Below are 23,042 nucleotides of genomic sequence, written 5' to 3' on the forward strand. Positions count from 1 at the left end.
GACCAGCACCAAAGGGAAGTAACAGGTTGGGAATTCAGAATGCATTTGCTGTCTCTGGGTATAAAACACTTTAAGATAAAGCTCATGTCAATGAGTTTTTGCAATTTATAGACAATGACAGATAGATAGTACCAAGTTATTCAAACCACAGCAGGAGAGAAGGTGGATTTTATACTTACACACACTTTGGAAGATCTAACATTTGTTGCAATAATACTTTGGAAAGGTTCTCAAGAGGAGAAAAAAAAAGATAGACAGAAACAGTGGTTCACTTCTGTTTAATCAGAGACGGTTACAAAGTGACAGACACACATTACAGACTTGTATATGTGCAGTGATCCATTCCTGAAGCATACAGTTCATAGAAGGTTCCCAATGGATGCAAAGTCAGCTCCATATTTTCTTTGAATCTTCTTTGTAAACTGAATGCTATAAAATTAAGCTAGTTACTGTTACTATTACTTGCATGCATTAAAATGATGCACATACTTACCAGTCTCTCACTTCTCAAATTAGATTCAACATCAGTATTTTGCCACCTGTCTTTCGAAAAAGATCAATGACCCCATCCCTTTCATACTACTTACGCAAAAGCAGTATCAAGTTACAGAAAACACCTTTACAACACACTGAGAGGGGACACAACTCCATCACGTGCTTTAAGGTACTTTAAGAAGGTAGTAAAAACAGTCTGGAGTCTGGGTTCGCCACACAGCGACCAGAATCTGAAGGTGACTTGGGTGTTATTAAGCAGAAGTCTAAAGGAAATAGTGTGAAATGACTCACTGTTCCATGTACTCCTTATCAGAACTGGGAAAGAAGACTCCTGAACCACATTAGACTGGACAGCTGGTGTAACGGTGCATCAGAAGTTGAGCTACAACTTAAGAATGCCCATCTGGATATGAAAGCTCTGATTCCTGTATTGTTTTGGTCCCATCTCAAAAGAAAATAAACTTTATTCTAGGGAGAAGTACTGTAATTAATTGCCATTAAAAGCTTCACAAAGAGATGATGTTCTACCAGAGCTCACATTAGGATCTACCATGGACAAATGCACTTTTTGTTGAAAAAATACTAAAAAACACCACTATTCTTTAGTTATCCCCACTGATCGCCAAGCTGGTGTACAAGTAGTGCAGGTCATCATCCAACCACTGCCAAAACTGAGACTTCACAAAGCAATTCAGCAGCCAAAGCAATCAGTTACTTATTCCAACTTAGTATAGAGCATTGCATTAAGTATCAACTAGGGCCGACCACAGAAGTTAAAAAGAAGATACATACATTCTGTTAATAGGACAATGACCTCACAGCAAGGTATCCCTGTTTTTCATGCATATCTGCCGTTAAGATTTAGGAAATACAGGCAAACATAAGTTATACAATTTTATTGTACAACTTGCCTTCTTTTTCTAGGGAGAAACACCTATGCAACATTATTCAAAAATTTGCATGTAGCTAGTTTTGCAAAGCAATTTAGCGTGAGTAACAGAACTGATGCAGAGAAGATGCCACAAGATGGGCTTCAAGTGTAATTATTCTAAAGCCTGGGAAGATACAATCCCCTTGAAAAGTTTTATGTTAGTAGGGTGAATTCTGCAGTGTCAGGTAACACTTCAAAATTCTAAACTAAGCAATACTGATGGAAACATCAGGTCTCTCATGAAACCACTCTATGCAATTCAGATGTGCTGACAAACTGAAGTGTCTGTTCAGCTGCCCCACTAGTGTGATCTTCCCAACACCTAGTTTCTATATAATTAGCCACTAATGATGTCAAAAGCCCCTCAAATTCACCATGTGGTAACATGCCCTTGAGAAGTGAATTATTACATCCATCTGTGAAAATATACTATGTACTACAGCACAGCAAGTTTTCATCTCCTGTGCTGATATGTAAGTATGAGGTACACAAAGCTTAACTAAAAACGTGCAGCTATTCTGGAGAAGGCTGCATCTTTTAGCCAATCACAAATGATCTCTCCTATTTTCTAAGGCGTAAAATACTCCATAAAATAAACAAAAATTGAAAAAAAAAGCCAAAATTTCCAGGAATCTGGAATAGGGCAGAAGAAAAACAAAAGAGGCAGAGCAGTAACTCTGGAGTAAGATAAAACAGCTGGGCAAAACCACATTTGCAAGAAGCCTCTGAAGTGCTGAAATGGGCTAACAGAAAACAAAACAATAAAAGCAGAGAACAAGCAGATCCTGGCTTACCAGCCTAACAAAGTAAAACCTGTTGTTAGGAGACAGTATTAACAATGACTAAAGAAAACAAAAATTACTGCTATGGATTCTTACCAACACAAATGCTTATTCCCCAACACATCAAATACAGTATCCTATAACTGGTTCACTGGTAAAACAGCCTCTTTTTTTAATACGCATGTTACTGAAGAAGTAACTTCAACTTTAGATCTTCATGCTTTTCAGTAACACCAATGGCTATCTGTTAAGTTCCTGTATTAAGTTTTCCTTCTACGTGGTTGCAGATGTTACCAACAAGTGTAGTTAAAACCACTGAAGATATTAAAAAAAAAAAATAATCTAGCTGTTCACTCACTACTGGGAACAGTGGTAGATAACAGATACATTCACATTGCAGAGACCAAAATTCCCCTCATGTATTTAAGTGGTATCATTTGAACAAATTATTTCAAATAGGAACATCAGGTACTTACAGATTAAACTAACCTGTACTGGCAGTGCTGTGGAATTTTTCTTCTCTACCAGTAAGTAGCAAATGCTGAAATTCTGCTGCTAGTTAACAGAAACACAAATTGTATTAAACCAAGAAGTTTCACCCAGAATTTAGTTTTTCATTTAAAAAGCTGCCAAACTTCAATTACCACAATTTGTTGCTTAAGAAAAGCATATGAAGTAAAGGCAACCATAAAACTACTTTCAATTTGCCCTTAATTTGCTGCCATAAGTTTAACAAGGTAATCCTGTTGCCTACCACAAACAAAAGAAATCACAATACTTACATTGCCAGGTTCCTTCATTAAACAGTCTCAAAGTGTGTTTTCTTATTCTAGACTTTACAAATGAAAGAGCAAAATGTATTTTCTTCCACTAAAATTTAGGGGAAAGAAGCTGAAGAATTCAGTGCAAGTAACATATATGCAATTAATTCAAAGAAAAAAAAAAAAAAAGTAAAAAGCTCTGCATGACATCTTTATCTCAAAGGATTATGTAATTTCCTAAAATGGAAGACAGCTAATCAGCTACCTTTGGCTGTACGGGATTAATTTCTGATAATTCAAAGTGCTGTCGGCAACCATTTATACACATTGGCTACTAAGGGCAGCAGAAGCTGCAATTCTCCACACAGCCCCTTTCTGAATAGCACTTGAGAACACAGTTAAGGTTTAGACAAAAGAACTAAGACTTGAGGTGTCAGAAGTAAGAATCAGTAAAGTTACTGTGAACTTGCTCAAAAGGTGCAAGCACCTCACCATTCACAACAGCCAACAGATGAGTAAACACCAACCCTCACAGCCAGTTCATGCCATGGACTGACTCATCAGAATGCTATGAAAAAATGACTAAGGACAACATCCTGGATCCTGGGGTACAAGCTTCAAACTGTAGTTTCTTCTACTAGAGCCTTAATGAGACTGCACTCTGACAGTCAAGAGGCTGCATAAAGCTGCTGTTCACAGCGTGTAAGAAAACTCTCACAAAGGTTCTCCTAAAACTTCAAAAAAGAATCTTATACACATTACACTGTAGAATCACTTCAACTCTATCTTGATCCCTTGGAAGGCTGCCTCAAAGCTTCTGTTGAACTAATATTTACCTACCCCCACCATTACAGGAAAATATGGTAGTCACCAATAGCTACATTTTACAGAACCTGGTCACTACCATCATTTCACTTGTCTGATTATTTTGACTCCAAATGTACAGACTTTTTAAAACATTATTCTGGAAGTAGCCTATTCCTCAGGCTACAATCTAAGGGCTACAATCTTCATTAGGCAAGGCACAGAACACATTATGAACTCATCACACAATTCTAAAACAAGCCAAAATCTCATGTGTTACACACTTTATTTGCCACATGTCCCCTTTGCTTCTCTCGTTAAAAACAGTGGGTGCAAATTCACTCAATTTAGCAGAGTATCAGTAATTCCTGCCCTTAAAAAAAACAAACATAAAAGGTCATATACCTCTACTTAAGCTTTAACCCCACCCCAAGCTCCAAGACCAACTTCCATTAGTACCTATAAAAGTCACTAAAACACAGTCATCAATAGAAAAGAAATTCCACAACCAGTGAGATGTATGACTTCATGATACACAGACTGCTGCTATCCTGAGAGCTGCAATACTGACAGGTCAGTAAAAACACACCACTGGCCTTCAAAATAAAGAGATCTCTTTTACAGTGTCAATTTTTTTTGGTCAACTATCCCCCTCAGATCCACACAAGGAGGCAGGGAGGAAAATATCACTAACAGAACTTAACAAAAAGAGCAAAATGTGAACCATGGGCACTGGATGAGGATTCCACAAATTGTTTTCAAGATGTCAGGCCAGCTGGTCTAATAGCTGAGGAGATACCCCCAGCAAAGAGCACAGAGCCAATATGCCATTCTTGTGAATAGAAAGACTTCAGCACTTAATTGCACATGGCTCTTGAAGGACAAAACAAAAAGAAAATAAAATAAAAAAATTCACATCGACTTGCTACAAATTTAGGGACAACCATTAGTGTGTGGTAACAGATCAGAGTAACATGAATGTAATCTGCTCAAGCTACCAACTCCCAAAGAGGGAACAAGACCAAAACCTGGTCCTGTCCAATCCTTTAGAGACTCGTAAGAAAGGAGAGCAATGCAAAGGATGGAAGTGAAGCATGTGTGAAGTACCCACCAGAAATAACAAATGGTACTTGCAGTGCAGCAGGAAAACTCGAAGAGTCAAAACCCCTGTAATTCGTACAATGGCACACTGTGGAGTTGTCTTAATGTCAAATGCATCTTTCCTAAGTAGGGAGCATGAAATTTGTCTTGGAATTTTCTATAAGCATCTTCAAGAAAAAAATATCCACAGCAATGTTGTGTGGAGTAATGCTGTTTTGCTCACAAATCATGCCAAAAGACAAATAATTGGGTCATTTGCTCCTAAGTATTAGTACACAGAGCTTAAACACAGTGAAAACAGGAACTGCATCTGGAGACACTTCTTCCATGAGTTTATCAAACCTAGATATCATCGACAAAAACAGATCCTTGTCTCTGAACTGGAAACTTTTAGCTGTCACCAGGGTGTCAATTTATAAAATATAACCCAAGTGTGGATCCAAGTAGGGTACTCTACTGTACACAATATGCATCTGAATTTCAGCTTTCTGTGTTTGACAGCAAGCTGATTTATGAGAAGCCAGATAAAAACTACCTAATGCTGCACCAGTCTTAAATGGAAACTGGTAACAAAGTTCAGTATCAGAGATCTGAGATTTGCCTGTGTTTGAGTTTCCAAGAGATTCAGATAGTTAAAGCAAGAAGTACAAGCCATACAGCTTTTTTTGTTAGTTTCATTAGACATTCTAGGGAGAAAAGCACTAAGCCAGATGCTCCCACAGACTAAATACATGAAACAAATACTAGCTGCAGTAGTGTATTTTCACGTGGTGTTCTCATCTTCACTGTGATCAAGGGTAGCACCACAACAAGAATTAGAAAAGCAACACCACACTCAGTAATCATTTTGAAACCATTAACAGAGGACATGCCAGTTTTCCAGTCAGACTGGACTATTTGGGGGGGCTTCTACAGGAAAAATGCAAAGGGCAGAGCACAAACAGGAATGTGAAGTTCACTCTTGTAACTGTGAATCTCAACTCTGTCTTTTAATTAAAGTTACTGGAAATTCACACTGGGGTTGTTACTTAGCAGTCTATCCTCATCAAAAAACACTACACATTTTTAAAATACGTAAAAAAAAAAAATACAAAGTCACAAAACCAGACCCCAAATTTGTTAGTTTCCTATTTCACTGCTGACAGGCTGCATGACCTCTATGGACAGAACTTGCTCTTCTGAAGCTGTCTTTAAGCAACTTCAAGCATTCAAAGCTAATACATCTGAATGAATGAGCAACAACACTAAAGCTCATTTTTCTCAGCAAAGGGTAAAAGGTTTTGCTAGTCACTGTGAGAAAGAAGGAAGTTCACATAAGCATATATGGAAGCAAATTTTGAACATGCAATAAAATTTCACAAGGTTTCAAAAAAGCACAACTTTCTGTATTGTTGCAATAGACAAAATGTTGAGACATTTTGTGTGTTTGAGAGACTAAGGAAGAGATTTTTCCTGCAACTGATGAACTAAATCTGCACCGTTTCTCATTTTTCTATTCTTCTTTACCAGCTTGAATCTCTTACTTCTTCACAGGGCTCTACATTAATATTTGTTCTGGTGCAGCTCGCACATGCAGCAGTATTAAACCTCCTCCAGAGAAACTGTATTCTGTAATTTAGACTACACAACTTTGTGACTATAAATGTCACTTACTAGCTAAAACCTAAGTATTTTAAGTACTTTGACAGATACGTCTCCTCAAAAGAGGAAACATTAGTAATTGCTATTTACATGACACTAGTTCAGAGACTACACAAAGTCACATCACCAAACCCAAAACCAAATACCGCACAAATGCAATGCAGGGGAAGAGGGGGAGGGGGCAGTGTGGCTGAAGGACTACCTGAGCAGCTGCGAAGGAACCGTGCTCCGGAAAGAGAAAAGGTACCCAAACATCTTAAAACATGTTCCCTCCCCCTAAGACTCTTAAAAACACAATGATAATAAAAAGATAAATATTAATATAGAGCCCATCTACCAAAAGAGAATAAAAAAACCTAAATTAAAATAAATTTAGGGGCCTTCACCAAACTTGCTGCAAGTTTGGGGACATAAATATCCAACAGCCATAAAGCTGTGAAAGCCCCCAGAATGAATAAAATAAATCCCACTTGCCTCAGACTGAACAGGGCAACACTGAGACTCTGCCTCAGCCTGTCCTATGGCAGGGCTATAGGAAGAAGAAAAATTTAAATTTTAGAAAAAACATGACCCAATTAAGTGAAAGACATGCATTCAAAGTCAACAGAATTCCAGTGATCAAGCTAACAAAATGATTGCTATAGCACCTATTTTGGTAGGCCCCAATTTACAGCCTGTAGCTATACCTGAATTGGACTAGTTTGCTTTGTATCTTGATCAATGGAACTGAAGTCAGTTGTCTTGGGGCACTTTTCCCGTAACTGACAGTATTTACTGTACTAGTCCACAAAAAGTAGAGTTAAAGATCCCACCAGCCACTGGAAATGTTCACCCTCACCTTAGTACTTATGTAGAAGCTAGACCAGTACAATTATTAAGACATTTACTATTACATTTAAGTGTCTTTAATTACCACTTTAAATTGCAGCGCCAGCTCATGGACTGGTATATCAGAGTCCCAATTTAACTGAAGAGTCATAATGCCCTTCTTGCTCTTTATAAAACTGAAGTAACCTTGTTTGCAGAATTCTTTGATTCCTATCAAGTAACTGCAGGTTATACATTCTTTTCAATTTTATCCAAGTTTTAAGAAAATAAGTTATATGGTTCTATGTAAGTACTGTTCAAGAGCTCCGTATGCTAAAATAATTGAAGAAACCACAGAGGGCAGATGCAGCTAAATGTTTCTAGAAGCTTGTGTATATTCTCTCATGCATGCACAGAGCGAGGAGTAATTATCCACTGAAATTATAACATATATCCCAGCCTCAAATTTATTATCAGCACCTAAAAATCTCCTCTGTAGAAGAATAAGAAGTCCTTTTTAGTCTATACCAGCCAGCTAAATCTTACAGATTTTGTTTAAAGCAAACTTTGCCAAAGGCAGGAAGATATTCCACAGGAAGCACAGGACAGTCTTATCAAGACTTCTGAAGCCTGGGCTTTCCCAAGATTCCTTCATGCCAGTATCACCCCTTTTGCTCTAAAACTCAGATGCGAGATCAACTTCTCATAATGATATTGAAAGACCATGCTTAAAATAATTTAGAAGCTTTTAAACAAGTCCTGGATGCCATAAACTCAAAGTATTTTGCTAAATATTTTCCCACCTGAACATTTCCTTCCAGCCTGTTTTTTTGTAGTCAATGTTTGCATTACATTCCAATTTAAGGCTCGATCAAAGCCCACTTGCAAGTTTTAACTCTAATGTAATATCTGCCATGGCAAATTTTGGCAACAACTGAAAAATAGACGTTTTCCCTATGAATTGTATCAACAGGGTCCTGCACCAGATATGACAGATGCTTTTCTGTAATCAGAAAGACTCCTGCAATTTCTTTCCATGGAGAGATTAACTAAAGCAAAAAACCTGTTTGCATGGCTGCATTACATCAGGGATTTTGCTGGCCCAATCATGTTGATTAAACTTTGTACTATAAATCAAGCCTTAGTTTTTATGCAAGCAATTACAACATTCCAATTAGCTTTCCCCTTTTGGGGAAAATGCACCATAAATCCAACTCTCTGAAGATTAAGAAGCAGTATCCAAAGAAATGAAGGCAGACACCAACAGACAACATATGCACTGAAATACCTGCCTGCTTACAGAAGAGCTCAAAAAAGAGACACAAGAGTAACTAAAGATAGCCACATTACAGCTCTTACAGCACAGGAATGACAGGAGCAGGAAAGTACATATCCACACGAAAAAGCATGGAGAAATCCTCCACCTGCTTGTTAAAGATTTATTAGAGTCCCATATAAATAATATGTGGCAGTACTTGGTTGAGGAATTATCATAACATTACTACAAAGGAAAGTTCAATCTTAAAACGTATCCAAGCTCTAAGTCTATGTAGTATTACTGGCCACAAAATGGTGCTATTATTGGAACAATAAGACATTCACTATTTAAAAGACAGGAATTCTTAATACAACTTGCAGAATATGCTGAGTTAACAGTACATGCAGTAAGGTTTTAAAGTATTTATCCCAGGAAAAGTAGGGGTCTGAAAACAACATACAGAAAGTTAAGGAAAGACACCAAGAGAAGGTATTTACTTTACTAGGGGCAGGAGGAGAAAACAGCCTTACAGCAGCAATGCGATCTTCAGAAAAATCAAGTTCCACAGGTTTAAAAGCAGAAGTTCAGATCAATTTATAATCTATTAATTTAATGTGTACTGTTACAAAAAGGATGAATGCAAGACATTGTAAAAATCTCTCCAGTGTTTTGTAACTGTCCTTATTAGAAAAGTAGAAGAAAACTAGAGTATAAAAGCACTGCTTAAGCAAAACAGGTTTATCTGTTAGACTTCTGTATAAAGCAAGACGAAAAGCTAATGAAAGATCTGACATCAAGGCTCACTCAGCATATTCGCAAGACAAATGCTGCACATCTGACAGGTGATCAGCAGACACCAGTGATCAGAGAGAACTGCTTCTCAATAGAGGCTTGGAGTTATGGTCTTAAAACTGCTAAACACTTCAGAAAGAGCACTTCAGAATTCTTAATAATTAAACTAAGGCTATTCAGCTGCAATGGGACTGTAGTAAACGCTCTAGTGCTATCATGAGCCATTCCATGACCCCAGATTTGAAACCGAGATGTACTATTATAATGTACCATTTTAGCTGCACTGTATTTCTGGATTATTAAGGGACAGTACAGATTTAAGACACATGAGGTACTTCAGTGCAGCTAAAACCCCCCAAGACTTGCAAGAAAAAGAGCCATAATGCTCTGTATTATAATTAAGTAAAAACTCCATCTACAAAGCATCCATGAAACATTAACTGACACAAAAAAACTGATAATCTTCCTAACCTACCCTAGAAGAGATATCCCCATAAATTAAAGTGTACAGATAAGGCTTGAGGCTGGAACATGTATTTAAAGTTGACCTGCAAATGAAAAATTCACCACTCCTTTTTTGCCGCCTGCTGTGAAGAGACCAGGGAGCCTCTTGCTTTCCCTCCAAAAAGTCTGGCTCTATATTTTCATTCTCATCAGAAATACAACATACTAACATAATGATGTTACACATTCAGAGAATTACAACCATGACAGTAACTTATCACTCTACTCTTACAGAGGGGAAGACCTCTCCAGTAACTGTCCTTAGTACTGATTAAAAGGTCTGACACTTCTATTAAATGGCTCAAGAAACTCGGGCATCATCTGATCACAGTATGCAACTGATGGTTTATCTTTCAGACTGTTGAGAGCTGAAATTCTGAACATATGAAGTAAAAATATACCATATAACACATTACTCTTGTCCCTCTGTCTTTTATACACTGGGAATGTCAAGCTACTCTTTCTCTTTTGCAGGTCAACTTCAATACAGAAATTGGAAGTCACTCACCCATGCGACATGCACCTAAGCTTCTAGAAACCTTCATCTAAAAGGCTCCTGAAACTCATTTCTGTTTGCACATTAAAAAGAGTCAGCTGAAGAGTGAACTAACAAGACACACCTGGCACGAGGATGCATCTTAGAGCAATCACTTCTACATCCTACAAGTAAGTGCCAGGACTAGAAATCATTTAGAATTTATTAAGGACAAGAAAGCACAAATGAACAACCATATGCATTAAGAGAAGTTACAACCAAGACTTAAGATGTGCCTCCTGCAGCCTCATTTTTGAGGAGTCAGTTAATAAGTGTACAGGTCTTTGTCTACTAAGAAGTGCAGCTAAGGAGTGACTTAATTTTAGAACAAGGAATTCAGATTTTACTAAAACAGCACCAATAACTGCGTTCACTACACCAACAGCTACCATGGCATGCATCTGTACAAACCTTTCAGGCAGTTGTCCACAGCTGGTCATGAATAAAAAGGCATATAAATTTTTCTCTTCTTTTATTACAATGAAGTTTGTAACAATACAGAAAAGTCACACGACCTTAGTGGGTCAGTTTACTTAAACCCTGAAACAGGAGGAACTCTAAATACATTAAATATTGTTACAAGTTCAGACTTAAATGTACAAGTAGTTGGGAACAGTTACAGCCCTCACCAAACTATGTTGGGGACATGAAGTCCAACAGCACTTGAAGTGCTGTGAAGGCATCATTTCACAAATAGCAACATAATGTTACAGAACTTGCCTTTAAGGTGGTATGTTCATGTAATTCCAGCGCCTTCACAATTTAACGAACCATATTTACTATACTTCACTTCTAAAAACCTAGATGAAACATGAAAAAGAAGCCATACAGTATAAATTGCAACATCAGGAAAAGTTCCTGTTATTATTCCAAATAATTTTTTTCCCATGTAAAATAAGAATGTCCAATAGCTCCTTGCATGTGGGAAGATACTTATTTTTTAAAGTCACAATGAAGCCTTAATTGACGGAAGCTCGGCTATATTAACAGCACAAGATGAGAAAAGGTTTAATCTCCAAACCTATTAGAGCGTGTGTAGTAGCATCAGTAGCGGCCACCCTGCGACATTACAGGAGGTCTCATTCCCATTGGAGGTCGAGGAGGTCCACTCTGGTAAGGGGGCACCATCGGAGGTCCCTGACCATATGGAGGCATCGCTCCAGGAAGATATCCTGGCATGCCCTGATGATGAGCACCATACTGACCTACAGACAGAACATTTAAGATGCAAAGAAGATTTTAATTAAATAAGGGGCAGAAGCTGCATTTTGTGAAAAGCTTCACCCACCTCCCCCTGACAGCAGATGTCACCGTAAGTTTTAGAAGAGTTTCTAGCATAGACAAATCTTTACAAGAAAACAAAGCTGGGAAACTTATGATTACCATGAGGTGGCATGGGAGGTCTCATTCCTTGTTGTTGTGGAGGAATTCCTGGCTGTGGTGGCATCATACCTCCAATTGGTCCAACTTGGGGATTACCCAAAGAAGCCTGTCCCGGTCGAGGAAGATTGCGCTGATACTTGGGCAACTGCGCCCTTCTCTCTTCCTAAAACCAGGAACAGACAACTGTAACAGACTGCAAGCCTAAAACTCCCCAAAAGCAAAGTAAATAAAAGTGTAACAAAGTAGATTACCAGCAGTAAACTATTTCAACTAGGAGTTCAAAGACTGCTACTAGAACACTACACAGTAACATCTGGATTTTTCTCCCTTCCTTCCAAGTTACTGTATTATTACCAGCCAATCTAGCATTTCGCACACAAGTTCTCTTCCTTCCTCAGCTGAAGAAAGCCTTTTCCCTACAAGCTGAGACAAAAAAGCCAAACAAATCTAAAGATATATAAACAGAAACTAAGGTTCATTTGTTTAATCCATAAATTCCATATTTCTAACTGCTGTAATAGCACCGAACCACCTCAACTATTAAGTCTTCTGTCCTACACTCATTACCTGTATCTATTTAACTTCACACTTAAGTCACAAGAGGAAAAAGTCGGTACTATATTATGGGTTGAGTAATTTCTTGTCTAGATCTACAGCAAGATCACTGCAATATGCCAGTGAGCACCCTGCAGCTGAAGACGTTTTCTCAGCACATGGTTCTATGACATTAATTCCGCACAGCTTGTACTCTCACCATTAATAAAATACATATAACACAGACTACAGAAGAAAACGTATTAACCAGCCATATCGGCATAAATAGCATGTTCCAGTAAGACAATGAAAACATTTTAACTTACCAGTGATATATCCTCATCTGGATGGATCAACTTACTGGTTGCACTGGTGGTTGTGAGGGTAGCAGGCTTACTTGTTATCGATGTAGCTGGTTTAGCTGCAGTACTGTTTGTCGTGCTAGTGGTTGAGGCTGTAGACTGTGTGTAAGCAGGGAATGTAGGTTTTGGGGGTTCTGTTGTTGTTGCAGGTGTAGAATTCAAAGGTTTGAAATCAGTACCAACTGGACCTGGAACAGCTGCTGCAGCCTGTGAAACAGAGAGATCAGTATTTATTTCTCAAAGCACAAAAGAACTGAAGCGATGTCTGTTAGACCTCTGAAAACTTCCAGTGAGATATGTAATTATAACAAGTTCGACAAAAGTAAAGTTCAGCTTGATTGCATACTAGTGCAACTGAAAACATGACAAAATAAAACCCAGTATATACACATATACATAAATACACACTGGAAAGTCTAAGACTTGCAGGTCAAAACCCACAACTAGAAAAAAAGAAACAATAACAAAAAGACCCCCCCCACTATCAAATTTTTTACCTCAAATACCAATTTCTGTAAATGTCTAAATCTTTCCTGAATCACTGTTCTATTAAGAGGCTCTAAGGATAAATTCATTGTTCTCTCACTAAATGAGCATACTTGAGCAACCATTAGTGTACAGTACAGCTCAAAGTGTTAGTATTCATTAAAATTAGGTATTTAAGAAATGTTCGAATTAAATATTTAAGAAAGCTCTATTATGTCAGGGTTTTTAAGCGTTCTCTCTATAAAAACTCTGCAGTATGGTCACAAACTTACTACGTCTCTCTACAGATCTTTAATCTCACTTGGGAATGAATGATCTGCTGAAGACAGGTATGAGGTTCACTACAGATTCCAACATTTCACCTTTCCTACTTTTTCCTCAATAAAACTTAGACAAGTGTGCTTTACCAAGCTTTCTGTGGAGACACAGCAATCTCCAAAGCAAGCTTTAGTTATGAGAGAATGCTTTCGTTTCCAGTCACAATTAGCTGACCTTTCCAATCAAAGTATGTCAACTTTATGCACATAACTCAAATTACAGAATTCCCTACATTATGATGTACCATAAACAACATACACTAAAAAAGCCTTCACCATGCATCAAGCTAATCACTGCCCACTAAAATGCATTTAACTGCTTTCATGCTTTTTTAACCCTTTAGAACCAGGATGTAACATTTCATTCTTTCATTCTAAGAAAAATTGGGCACTTTGACATTGCTTATTAAGATGTAACTCTCAATCCAGGACTCTGCAGTTTTACCAGCTAAACATAATCAGGAATATACCAAGAGATTATCTGAAGATGTTTAGTCAATTTTAGATTTTACAGAACGGTCCAAAGGGTTAAGTTGCAAAGCAATTTGTTTTTAACTGTGACTTCCTGCGTACTTGTGCTGTGCTAGGAAACAGAGCGTTAGAAGATGCTGACAGACTTTCTGAATTGGAGGAAGCTGCACTTGAGCTTGTGACAGGTGTCCCCATCTGTAGCATAAAAGAAAGGAAATAGTGAAAAGTCTCCAAACAAATGGGTGGAAAGTATCCAGATGAAAGGATATCTTATGCTAAGTCTTTTCTTACAAAAGGATTGTGGGTTTGCAAATAAGTATTTTCCCTGCAGAAGTCCAAAACGCAAACAGCACACTATGAAGGCTTCTGCAACACACTTGAAAGCAAGTAAAAACTTCAGGACTTATACACAACAAGTGCAATCAAAGCGTAGAGGTCACAAGCTACTCCCCACTTCCCTCCCCAAAACATTTAAATGAATTTTTGCTACCCTAACTTACTCCTAAACCTTTTAAAGTAAAAAAACTCCTAATTCAGGCAATGTTTAATCAATTTAACAAAGCTACAAAATATATTAGTCCATCTATGGGTAGACAGCCCATTATGAAAAGAACAGGAGAGAACAAGTCATGTCAAGATTTATACTTGGGAAATTTTAGGTAAAGTTCTATGTAACCAGGTTCCAGTAGCTGACTAACACAACCCTTTGCCCACCCAAAACACCCTTATAAATGACAAACTAAAGGGATTAAAGAAAGAAGTGTTTTGCCTACTCCTTTCTTCCCCACGTGCTTACAGAACTTCTGTTTGGTTTCATGGCTGTTGTAAGACAAACAAAAGAATCTTTTAAAATTTATTCAAGCACTACACTGAATTAAACTTTGAATCAAGACAAGCAAGAGACTTAACCAGTCATTTCTTGGGCCTCCTAAATAATAAAGGAGAGACACTGTTGACACAGTGGCAATTTGAAGACTATAACAACAGATTCCAGGCTGTGAGGTACCTTACCTGCCCTGCACTTGGGAAGAGTGGTTTAGTAACTGGAGGCTGGGGAGCAGGTGCAGATGCAGCAGGAGCTGGAGGCCTGTTAAGTATTCCTGGTGCTGTAACAGGCTGCGCTTGTGTCATTGGAGGCATCCCAGGACGAGGACCAACAGGCGGTGGCATACCTACAAACAACAAAGAATTGGAAACATCAGGCTGAAGGAGATTTAGAGAATTCTTTTCACAGTACTTTTTAGAACAAAGTCTACCCAAAGAAAATGTATTTTTAAGGCAACAGCAAAATAAAACATGACAAAGGGTAATGCCAGCAGTCACCTACTGACATCCATTCATAGGCAGTAACCTCAAACACTTCAGACAATACCGAAGTTTTGTTTTCAACTAGAGCTTCAGTGATGTTTACGCAAAGAAGGTTAAATCAATGCAATTAATGCAGTTGCTGCTGACAACATACCATGCCTATGCTGCCAAGTGCAGGGATAAGACTGCCACAAAATGCAGCAGATGCAGCCATTATGAACAGTATCACAACCATCATTGAAACACACATCAGCTTTGCTGTTGAGTCACAGTGCAACAGTGACACAAGGCTACTTTTGTAGATAACTACGATCACAATACATGCACTTTGTATGCACAGAGCCCTACGAGAGGTTCAAAGATTGTAAATTAACAGCTCACATCATTTCCATCACGTTACTGTGCGGGATTACTAGGCTGTAACTAGTGAGAAATACAGGTGAATCGGCAAATCTCAAGCCACCACAGCATAGCTGCTGGTCAGGTGGAAGGAACACTGAGAACTTAAGGCTGCTTAAGAGCTATACAAGCTCAACTAACATCTCTTCTAGCTATGGCAAAAGGCCAAATTCCAGTTAGTTCCTTCACACAGGAGGTTCAGGACTTGAGTGTATTACCAACATTATTTCTCATTTCCCACAACATTTTCAATCATTACAATTTTCCAGCTGCAGCCATATTAAAAGGATGGAGAGCAGGCAACACAAAAGCCACAAGAAAGTGCAGTAAGAAAAATATATTCTGCTTTTTATCTTCACAGTGGCAATAAACACAATTTTTTAATCAAAACCTATAAACCAAGCCCTTCATCTGTGCACAAGAGTGGCTTCTGTGGCAATCAATTCACACCAAGGTAATAGCGTAAGTCTGTATATTCTTTATATAAATCCTAAATCTCAGTGAAAAGAAAGAAATACAATTTAGCTCTCACCATAGTACGAGTTTGACAGCCCCGACCTACCTGGTGGCATACCAGGCATAAGAGGTGGTATTCCTGGCCCAGGAGGCATCATTCCACCCATCGGCATCATCCTATTGAACAGAAAATAAGCACTGGTATGAACACTAATGATAAACTGTTAAGAAAACTGGCATATACCTGTATTAGATAGAAAATTTATGGTAGATAAATCATTTCAAGAACCTCTCAACAGAAGAGATTCAAAACCAGCTCATTCCACAGTTAAAATGTTTTTCTTCAAGAATGACCATAAATACTGAAAATCTCCCAAGCACCTGAACTTACTGCAACTTCATTTCTCAAGCTTTTAGTATTCTATTTCCAGAATATGTCCCTCTTGACATCCGTTTCAGACTATTGGTTTTATCAGTGTTCCAAGAACCTGATCTCAGTACACTCAGAAACACTGAAAGAGCAGCTAACTCCAACCACATTAAAATCGCTGTACATCTGCTATTGCTCCCTCCTGACACTGCAAGTCTATTTGTGGATATAGCACCCTCATTCTATGTAAACATATTCTCATTCCTCTAGTGAACAGCAGACAACCCAAATGTGTAAAACTATACACAAAATACTGATAAAAGGAGAGCAGAGAGCACAGCGTAAGAAAGTCTGAGTTTCAATTACAGTAAATATTCCCTATACTAATGACAGAAAAGTGGACTTGTTTAACAAGTCCTTATTATGGCATATTTTTCTTTCATATTAAAAACAGGTTTGAGTTTTCCTTCGGTTTTGGGGTTTTTCCTGCCTCTACCACAAAGGAAAAACATGACTGCTACTGCTGAACCCAGGACACACCCCCCACCTCCAATTTTGGTTTTTAGGTCTGGGGGTTTTTACTGATACCTGGAGGAAAAAAAACTGGTCTGTATTTCCTAACAAAGGTAGCATCCAGAAGACTCCTTTTATCTTATGTACTAAGCCACACTATAAATTAATAGATGTTCCCCATACATACAACCCTTACTATAAGCTAATTTCTTCTGCACAGGGCTGCGACAGTGTCTAAAACTGTGTCTAAAACACTACGCTTTTAAACTGGCAAGTTATAGATGATTATGTACAATTCCTCTACAAGAAATACACAACGTGTAGCTTAAGTTTGATGAAAATTCCCAAGACACTAGACGCTGGATTAGGGAAAGAAATAAAGTAATGCTTAAATTAGCAATAGAAGCAGCCAAGTGCGGACCAAAATCCCGCTGAGAAGCAGTTTGTCTGATGAAGTCAAGCCACCTTCACCACTGCTGTTTCAAAATTGAAAAGATTGCCGTAACAGGTGAGCATTAATTCTGCAAAGCAAACTGGTGCCCAGGCTCTACTTTTAGTCTCATCTGCCACCGCTACAAAGGAACCCCCAATGCAAAAAAAAGCAGTAATGATTGGTAACACAGCACCATCACCGCTTTATTAGGTCAATGGCTGGAGAAAGTAGTCAGTCTTGCCACCCACTTTGACTACTGCTAGATTCCCGCAAAAGCAATGGATGCTCACTGCCTGCTGCCACCAGAAAGAGCACTGAGAATCTGCAGTAGTGCTAGAACTCGAGTGTCACAGAATTTTTGGCAAGTTAATGTGTGTCTTTTCCTAGATGACATTACATTCACCTGAATGTTAATGAAGGGATTAAGGAGGCCAAGGCACCAGCAAGACTGAGATGATTCTGTTGTTTCTACGCAGAAAAGCTACAGTCATGATAAGCATTCACATGATGGTCAACTACGTCATGGTATTTTAATTCAATGACTCTTAAAACAACATTTATGTCTCAGGAGAGAATAACCTTTCATCTCAGTCAGCTTTCAAACTTAGAAACAAAGTTCCTGCAGTATGCCCTACAGCATAAAGGATTAAGCACATGGAACTCAAGAGAGGTTGAAAGCCCTTAAGAGTGTATTCTGCTAATATTTTGTAGAATATGTTTCTCAGAGATTTGCAGTATTCATTTAGATAGAGCATAAAAACTTCACATAGTACATAACAGCAAAACCCAACCATTTTCCCCCAATTCTTAGGCAATATTCAGAGGTTTTCAGTAAGACAATTTCAAGCTTATCAAAAACATGACATAAAATGGCATAACGAATGTACCTAGAATTACATTAATGAGATGCTTACATGTTTCCACCACAAAATGACTGCATGTATTTTCTCTGTTGATGTAATCTGCGAAAATTTATGACAAAATCAAAAATCTAACTGTGATTTTCCAAACACATTGTGACAGGGGATGGTGTCAACCCCAAACAAGCATAAAAACCACAACATCTTACTTTTGCCCAAAATACAAGAAAAATATAAACCATCCAGTATCCTTATCCTGTTAGGTTGATGACTGGCAACCAGATTTACAACATACGTGCAACACACAAAAGAACAGTGTTTCACAGAAGGCTCTAAACCAACACACCAAGACCATACATGATTATACTACCACCCAATAAAGTTAGGAGAAAGGCAACATACTTTACACACAAACTCAGAGTTTGGCCATATTTTTAATGTTGGTTTACAGCCATCCACTTCTTTGGTTATCTTAAGGTTACAGTGCACAGAGATTCCTACGTGCATTTCTCTAATTATCTTTTTTTTTTTCTCAGTTTAAAAAGCACAGTTTGAACATGTAATTGTAATATTAAGTCTTTCTTGCTACTCACCCAGGTGGCATTCCAGGCATAACTGGAGGCATTCCAGGCATCATAGGTGGAACACCTGCCATTAATGGTGGTATACCTAAAAAGAAAAACACATTTTGAACAACTCCAGCAATACCCAGTCAGTAACAAATATCACTTAAGAAACTTAGATGGGATAAATGCTTTATAGGAAGCTCTACAAGACTGGGAGTTTCCTGGAATAGCATTGCTTACAAACAATGCAATATAAAATATTATCTGCAAATCTGATTTAGATTCCTTTTTCTCAGTCCTGCAAGAGTTTTCTTAGCAGTCTCCAAAGAACATGTGTTAAAATGGGCAGATTATCCTTCCAGCACACAAGCAGCAAGTGTTTCTACTCAGCTTTTCAGTGATTAGCTAAGACATCTCACCTGGAGGCATCCCTGGTGCACCTGGCACAGGAGGCAAACCTGGTTGTGCCATTGGGGGAATGTATCCCTGCTGGGGCTGAACTTGCTGGGGTTGAAATGAAGTTGAAGCTGCAGATTCATCATCTTCATATTCATCAGAGTCATCCTGTTGTTTCTTTTTCTGGCTCTCTGCTGAAGAATACAAATGACAGTCAAATAATGGTCAAACTGAAGGCAAATTATATTCTATGAAATTCATTTTCTCTGGGTTATTCTAGTTGGAACAAAACAGTAAAATTCAAATCTTATGAGCATGTTCAAAAATCCACTGAATTACAAAGAAGAAAAATTATGTAAGCCTACCTATATGTTCAAACAATAAAGGGAAGGGAAATGACTCACACCATAATGACCCTCAACATACCTGGGGACCTTCATTCATGCTGTCCAGAATAAACCAAAGCAGTTCAAAGAAAGGTACACTTAAACAGCAAATAAGTATAAGTATTTCAGCATCATCAGGCTTGTAGCACCCTGCCCTTCAAAAACAAAATCACCACCTCCATATTCATTAGGTAATTGTCAGAGCTGCAAAGGCAAATGCAGCTACTTCTGAACAGGAAAGGAAAAACATCTCTCAACTTTCTATATGACTGGCAAATGTGTCAGAGAATGCACTAAATCCAACCCTTACTCTTCTGAGAGGTGAGACCTGTGTAACACAGCTAAGCTTAGTATCAGTAAGAAACAGACTAGGAAATACGAGGTAGCTAGCTAGACTGTACATTACCCTGAGTTTTTTGTTCAAGTAACCTCCTCCGTTCCTCCATATCTTTTTCTGGAATGCCCTCCATACCATAGATTTCCAGTTCAATGTCTGTTCTTCCAGGAATCGCATTTGGAACAGCATCTATTGTTTCCTTATGTACCTAAAGAAACAAAGAAAAAAATGTCCTCCTGACCACTATTCAAATAAATTGCACATGCTCATCAGCCAGCTTCAAGACAAACAGGAAGATCCTTCATGGGAAGGCTCCCTCTGGCCAACCATGTTATTAGCATGTACTTCCTCATCACTGTTAATTATTAGTTTCTAGAACTAGTTTATATAAACTTGTCTTCTGAACTAGTTTATATAAACTTGTCACCAATACAATTCCTTCACTCCTACACCCCCAAAATGACAGCAGAAACCTCTACTGCACACTTCATGACTGCTGACACAGCAGGACTCCTGCTCTGGAGACACACCATTGCTGTCTTTTTCTCATCAATTTCTAAGACTGGAAGCTCCAAACCCCCACCTTTATAAGTCCACTCTTAATTCCAATTCTAGATACTGTTAAGAAAAGCTCATGTAAGTCTAAAACTTCTTACCTGCATGCAGTGGATAGCTAATCCAGGTCCTGTATACAGTTTCTTATGACATATATGGCATTTAAAGTGCTTTGCTTTTTGATGCTGTATAAGAATTTTTTCATCATCAAAATCCCTGTTACAATACCTATTGAAGACTGTTAAGGAAACATTTAATCCTGAAAGTGACCCTCTATCTAACACTAATTAGCATCACTAAGATTAAATTAAAAAAAATAAACTCCACCCCAGGAAGCATCTCTGAGAATTCAAAGCATGACAAATATTTCATGGATGTCTGTAACCAGACATACCGTTGAATATTTCCCTCTTCAGATTGGTGCAAAACTGGTAAGACCTGTGCACGTAATCAGAATCATCATTTGATTCCATAATCTATTTGACAACATGCTTTTCAAGTCCGAGCTATTTCTAAGTGGACTCATTCCTTCTCTACATACCTATAGATTAAAATAAAATTGCTGAAGCACTAAAGGAGAAATAGACTTGAAATCTACAAAAGGGACACTAAATACTTAGAAATGCCTATTTAATAACAAGCATCAATAGCCAATGGTTGTAAAAGAGAACAAAGGTTTTCAGTAAAATTCCCTTCCTTCTCCAGCTATCCGACTATCAGTTCTTGTGATGCTGCATAATTCGCTGCAGACATTAAAGAATTCTGGTTTTAAACAGAAATATTTTAAGCAAAGGACTATGTGGACACCTATGCGACAGAAGAGTCAAAATGCAATTTCTGCAGGTCAGCATTAATATTTCAGCAAACACTTCACACGTATCTTACTACACAAGACAAATACACATTTGTTATTTACTGGCTGCTCCTCGTTTACACAACATGTTCATCACCTCCACCAAAACCTTAAATATGTTAATATCTAAAATGGAAACAGAAATGCCTTCCAACATAAACTGGTAAAAGATCTCAAAGCTTAGAAATTCCTTTATTAAAGAATTTTAGACTGGGCAGAAGCACCACCACCACCCCAGCCCCCACAACAAAAAGGAGATTGCAAAGGAGCGATCGAATGAAAATACACCAGTATTTCTAGATACCGAGAAATTATACATGACTCTGATGCAACAATTACAAATATAAAACCCCTCCACCCCCCAAAAAAGGAGTTTTTACAAGTCTCTTACAACCACATCCGCCCCACTTCGGGTGTTTACGAGAGGCAGTTTTCTTCCGTTAAGATCCTTCCCACAGTGAAAAAAGACGGTTCTCCATTTCCCCCCCGACCCCAGCAACCCCGAGAGACCTGGCCACAGGAGAGCCAAGGTCAGAGGCCCGGGCGGCTGCGGCCTGCCCTGGCTTCATAGGTCGGACATGAGGCCGGGGCCGAGGCCTCAAGCAACGGAGGCGGGAGCGGGCGGACTAGGCCGCGGGGTGGGGAGCAGGGGAAGGACAAGGGCCAAGCTCCATCCCCGCGCTGAAGAGCTCGGAAATGAACCAAGACCAAGCACAGAATCAAACCGTACAGGGGTAGCGAGAAAGCAAGCGCTCTAATCCGACAGTAAGGAGCCGGGGGAAGAACGGGAAAAGTCGGCACAGAGACCCGACCGGGCCAGGCCGTTCCCCCACCCCGCTCCGCTCCCCACACCCGCCTCGTCCCACAGCGAAGGATACCAGCACCAAGGCTTTAACTGCTTCTTCTTCTTACGGCCCATGGCGGCAGCGCCCCTCACCTACACGGAAAGAAAACAGCCGAACTTTTCCCTCCGGAGCCGCAACGCCCGCAACAACCCCTCACAGAAACGAGCGAGGCAGGCACAAAATGGCCGCCACGCTCCCTCCTGGCGCTACCGCCCCCGAGCTCCCAGCCTGCACCGCCGCGCTGAAGGCGGGCTGCCCGCTAACGCGCTCCCTCCTCCTCTCGGGTCGCCCCATGGCGTCTCGCGGTGGCGCCCGCCGCCATTTTATCGCAGGGGTGGCGCTGAGGGGGTTGTGGTTAATGTGGAGGAGAAACTGCCTTTTCCCTGCGGAATCAGGCGGGCTAGGAGCCGCTGCCTCCTAACGTGGCCGGGTTACACGGTGTTTTGGTGGCGCTTACGTGTGCCCACATAGCTGGCTCTTGGTAGGGAAGCCTAGGGGTGCGAGGGAGTCCTGCTCCTCGAGAACCCCTAGAACTGACGCGGAGCGCCCGCTGCCTGGCCGGGGGCTGGTACCCCAGCGCAGGTACATCCCGTTAGGATGCGTCAAGTATCCCCGCGGCTTCCTTCAGTGGCCCTGCCGCAGACTGGAGGCGAGAGCAGCCTGTTAGTCATGGGGCTGAGGTAACGAATGTGCTGTTTAACAGGAAGGCAGAGTACGCTTTACAAACCAGGCAGCGCAGCTCAGCCTGCCAGCGGTGATGTGAGCGGGTCCAGCCACGCTCCTCGCCCCACTCGCCCTTCT

General features: G+C 39.5%; 1 protein-coding gene across 12 annotated transcripts; it reads right to left on the reverse strand.

Moving 5' to 3' along the window:
• Positions 1-5,629: 5,629 nt before the first annotated feature.
• Positions 5,630-22,463, reverse strand: ZNF207 (zinc finger protein 207). Of its 12 annotated transcripts, XR_009743718.1 has the most exons (14): positions 22,275-22,463; positions 20,645-20,771; positions 20,058-20,196; positions 19,289-19,459; positions 18,897-18,972; positions 18,358-18,405; positions 16,204-16,304; positions 14,976-15,136; positions 14,067-14,159; positions 12,655-12,897; positions 11,795-11,957; positions 11,433-11,616; positions 11,132-11,211; positions 5,630-7,044 (listed from the first exon to the last, which is right to left on the reverse strand). XR_009743718.1 is itself a non-coding variant. In XM_061455324.1 (13 exons), exons 1-12 carry the CDS (start codon positions 22,313-22,315, stop codon positions 11,456-11,458), a joined length of 1,524 nt encoding a protein of 507 aa, XP_061311308.1. In that variant the 5' UTR covers positions 22,316-22,463; the 3' UTR covers positions 10,867-11,211; positions 11,433-11,455. The 12 variants fall into 12 exon arrangements, 11 of the variants coding, with proteins under 11 accessions (XP_061311308.1, XP_061311311.1, XP_061311309.1 ...); XM_061455324.1 differs by lacking the exon at positions 5,630-7,044 and having other exon boundaries at positions 10,867-11,211; XM_061455327.1 differs by lacking the exon at positions 5,630-7,044 and having other exon boundaries at positions 10,867-11,616; positions 16,234-16,304; positions 19,289-19,456.
• Between the last annotated feature and the right edge of the window lie 579 nt (positions 22,464-23,042).

This window comes from Pezoporus flaviventris, unplaced genomic scaffold, assembly GCF_033815535.1.
Source record: "Pezoporus flaviventris isolate CSIRO_AGI_PZ_B2104156 unplaced genomic scaffold, CSIRO_AGI_Pfla_v1 ptg000020l, whole genome shotgun sequence".
NCBI lineage: Eukaryota > Metazoa > Chordata > Aves > Psittaciformes > Psittacidae > Pezoporus > Pezoporus flaviventris.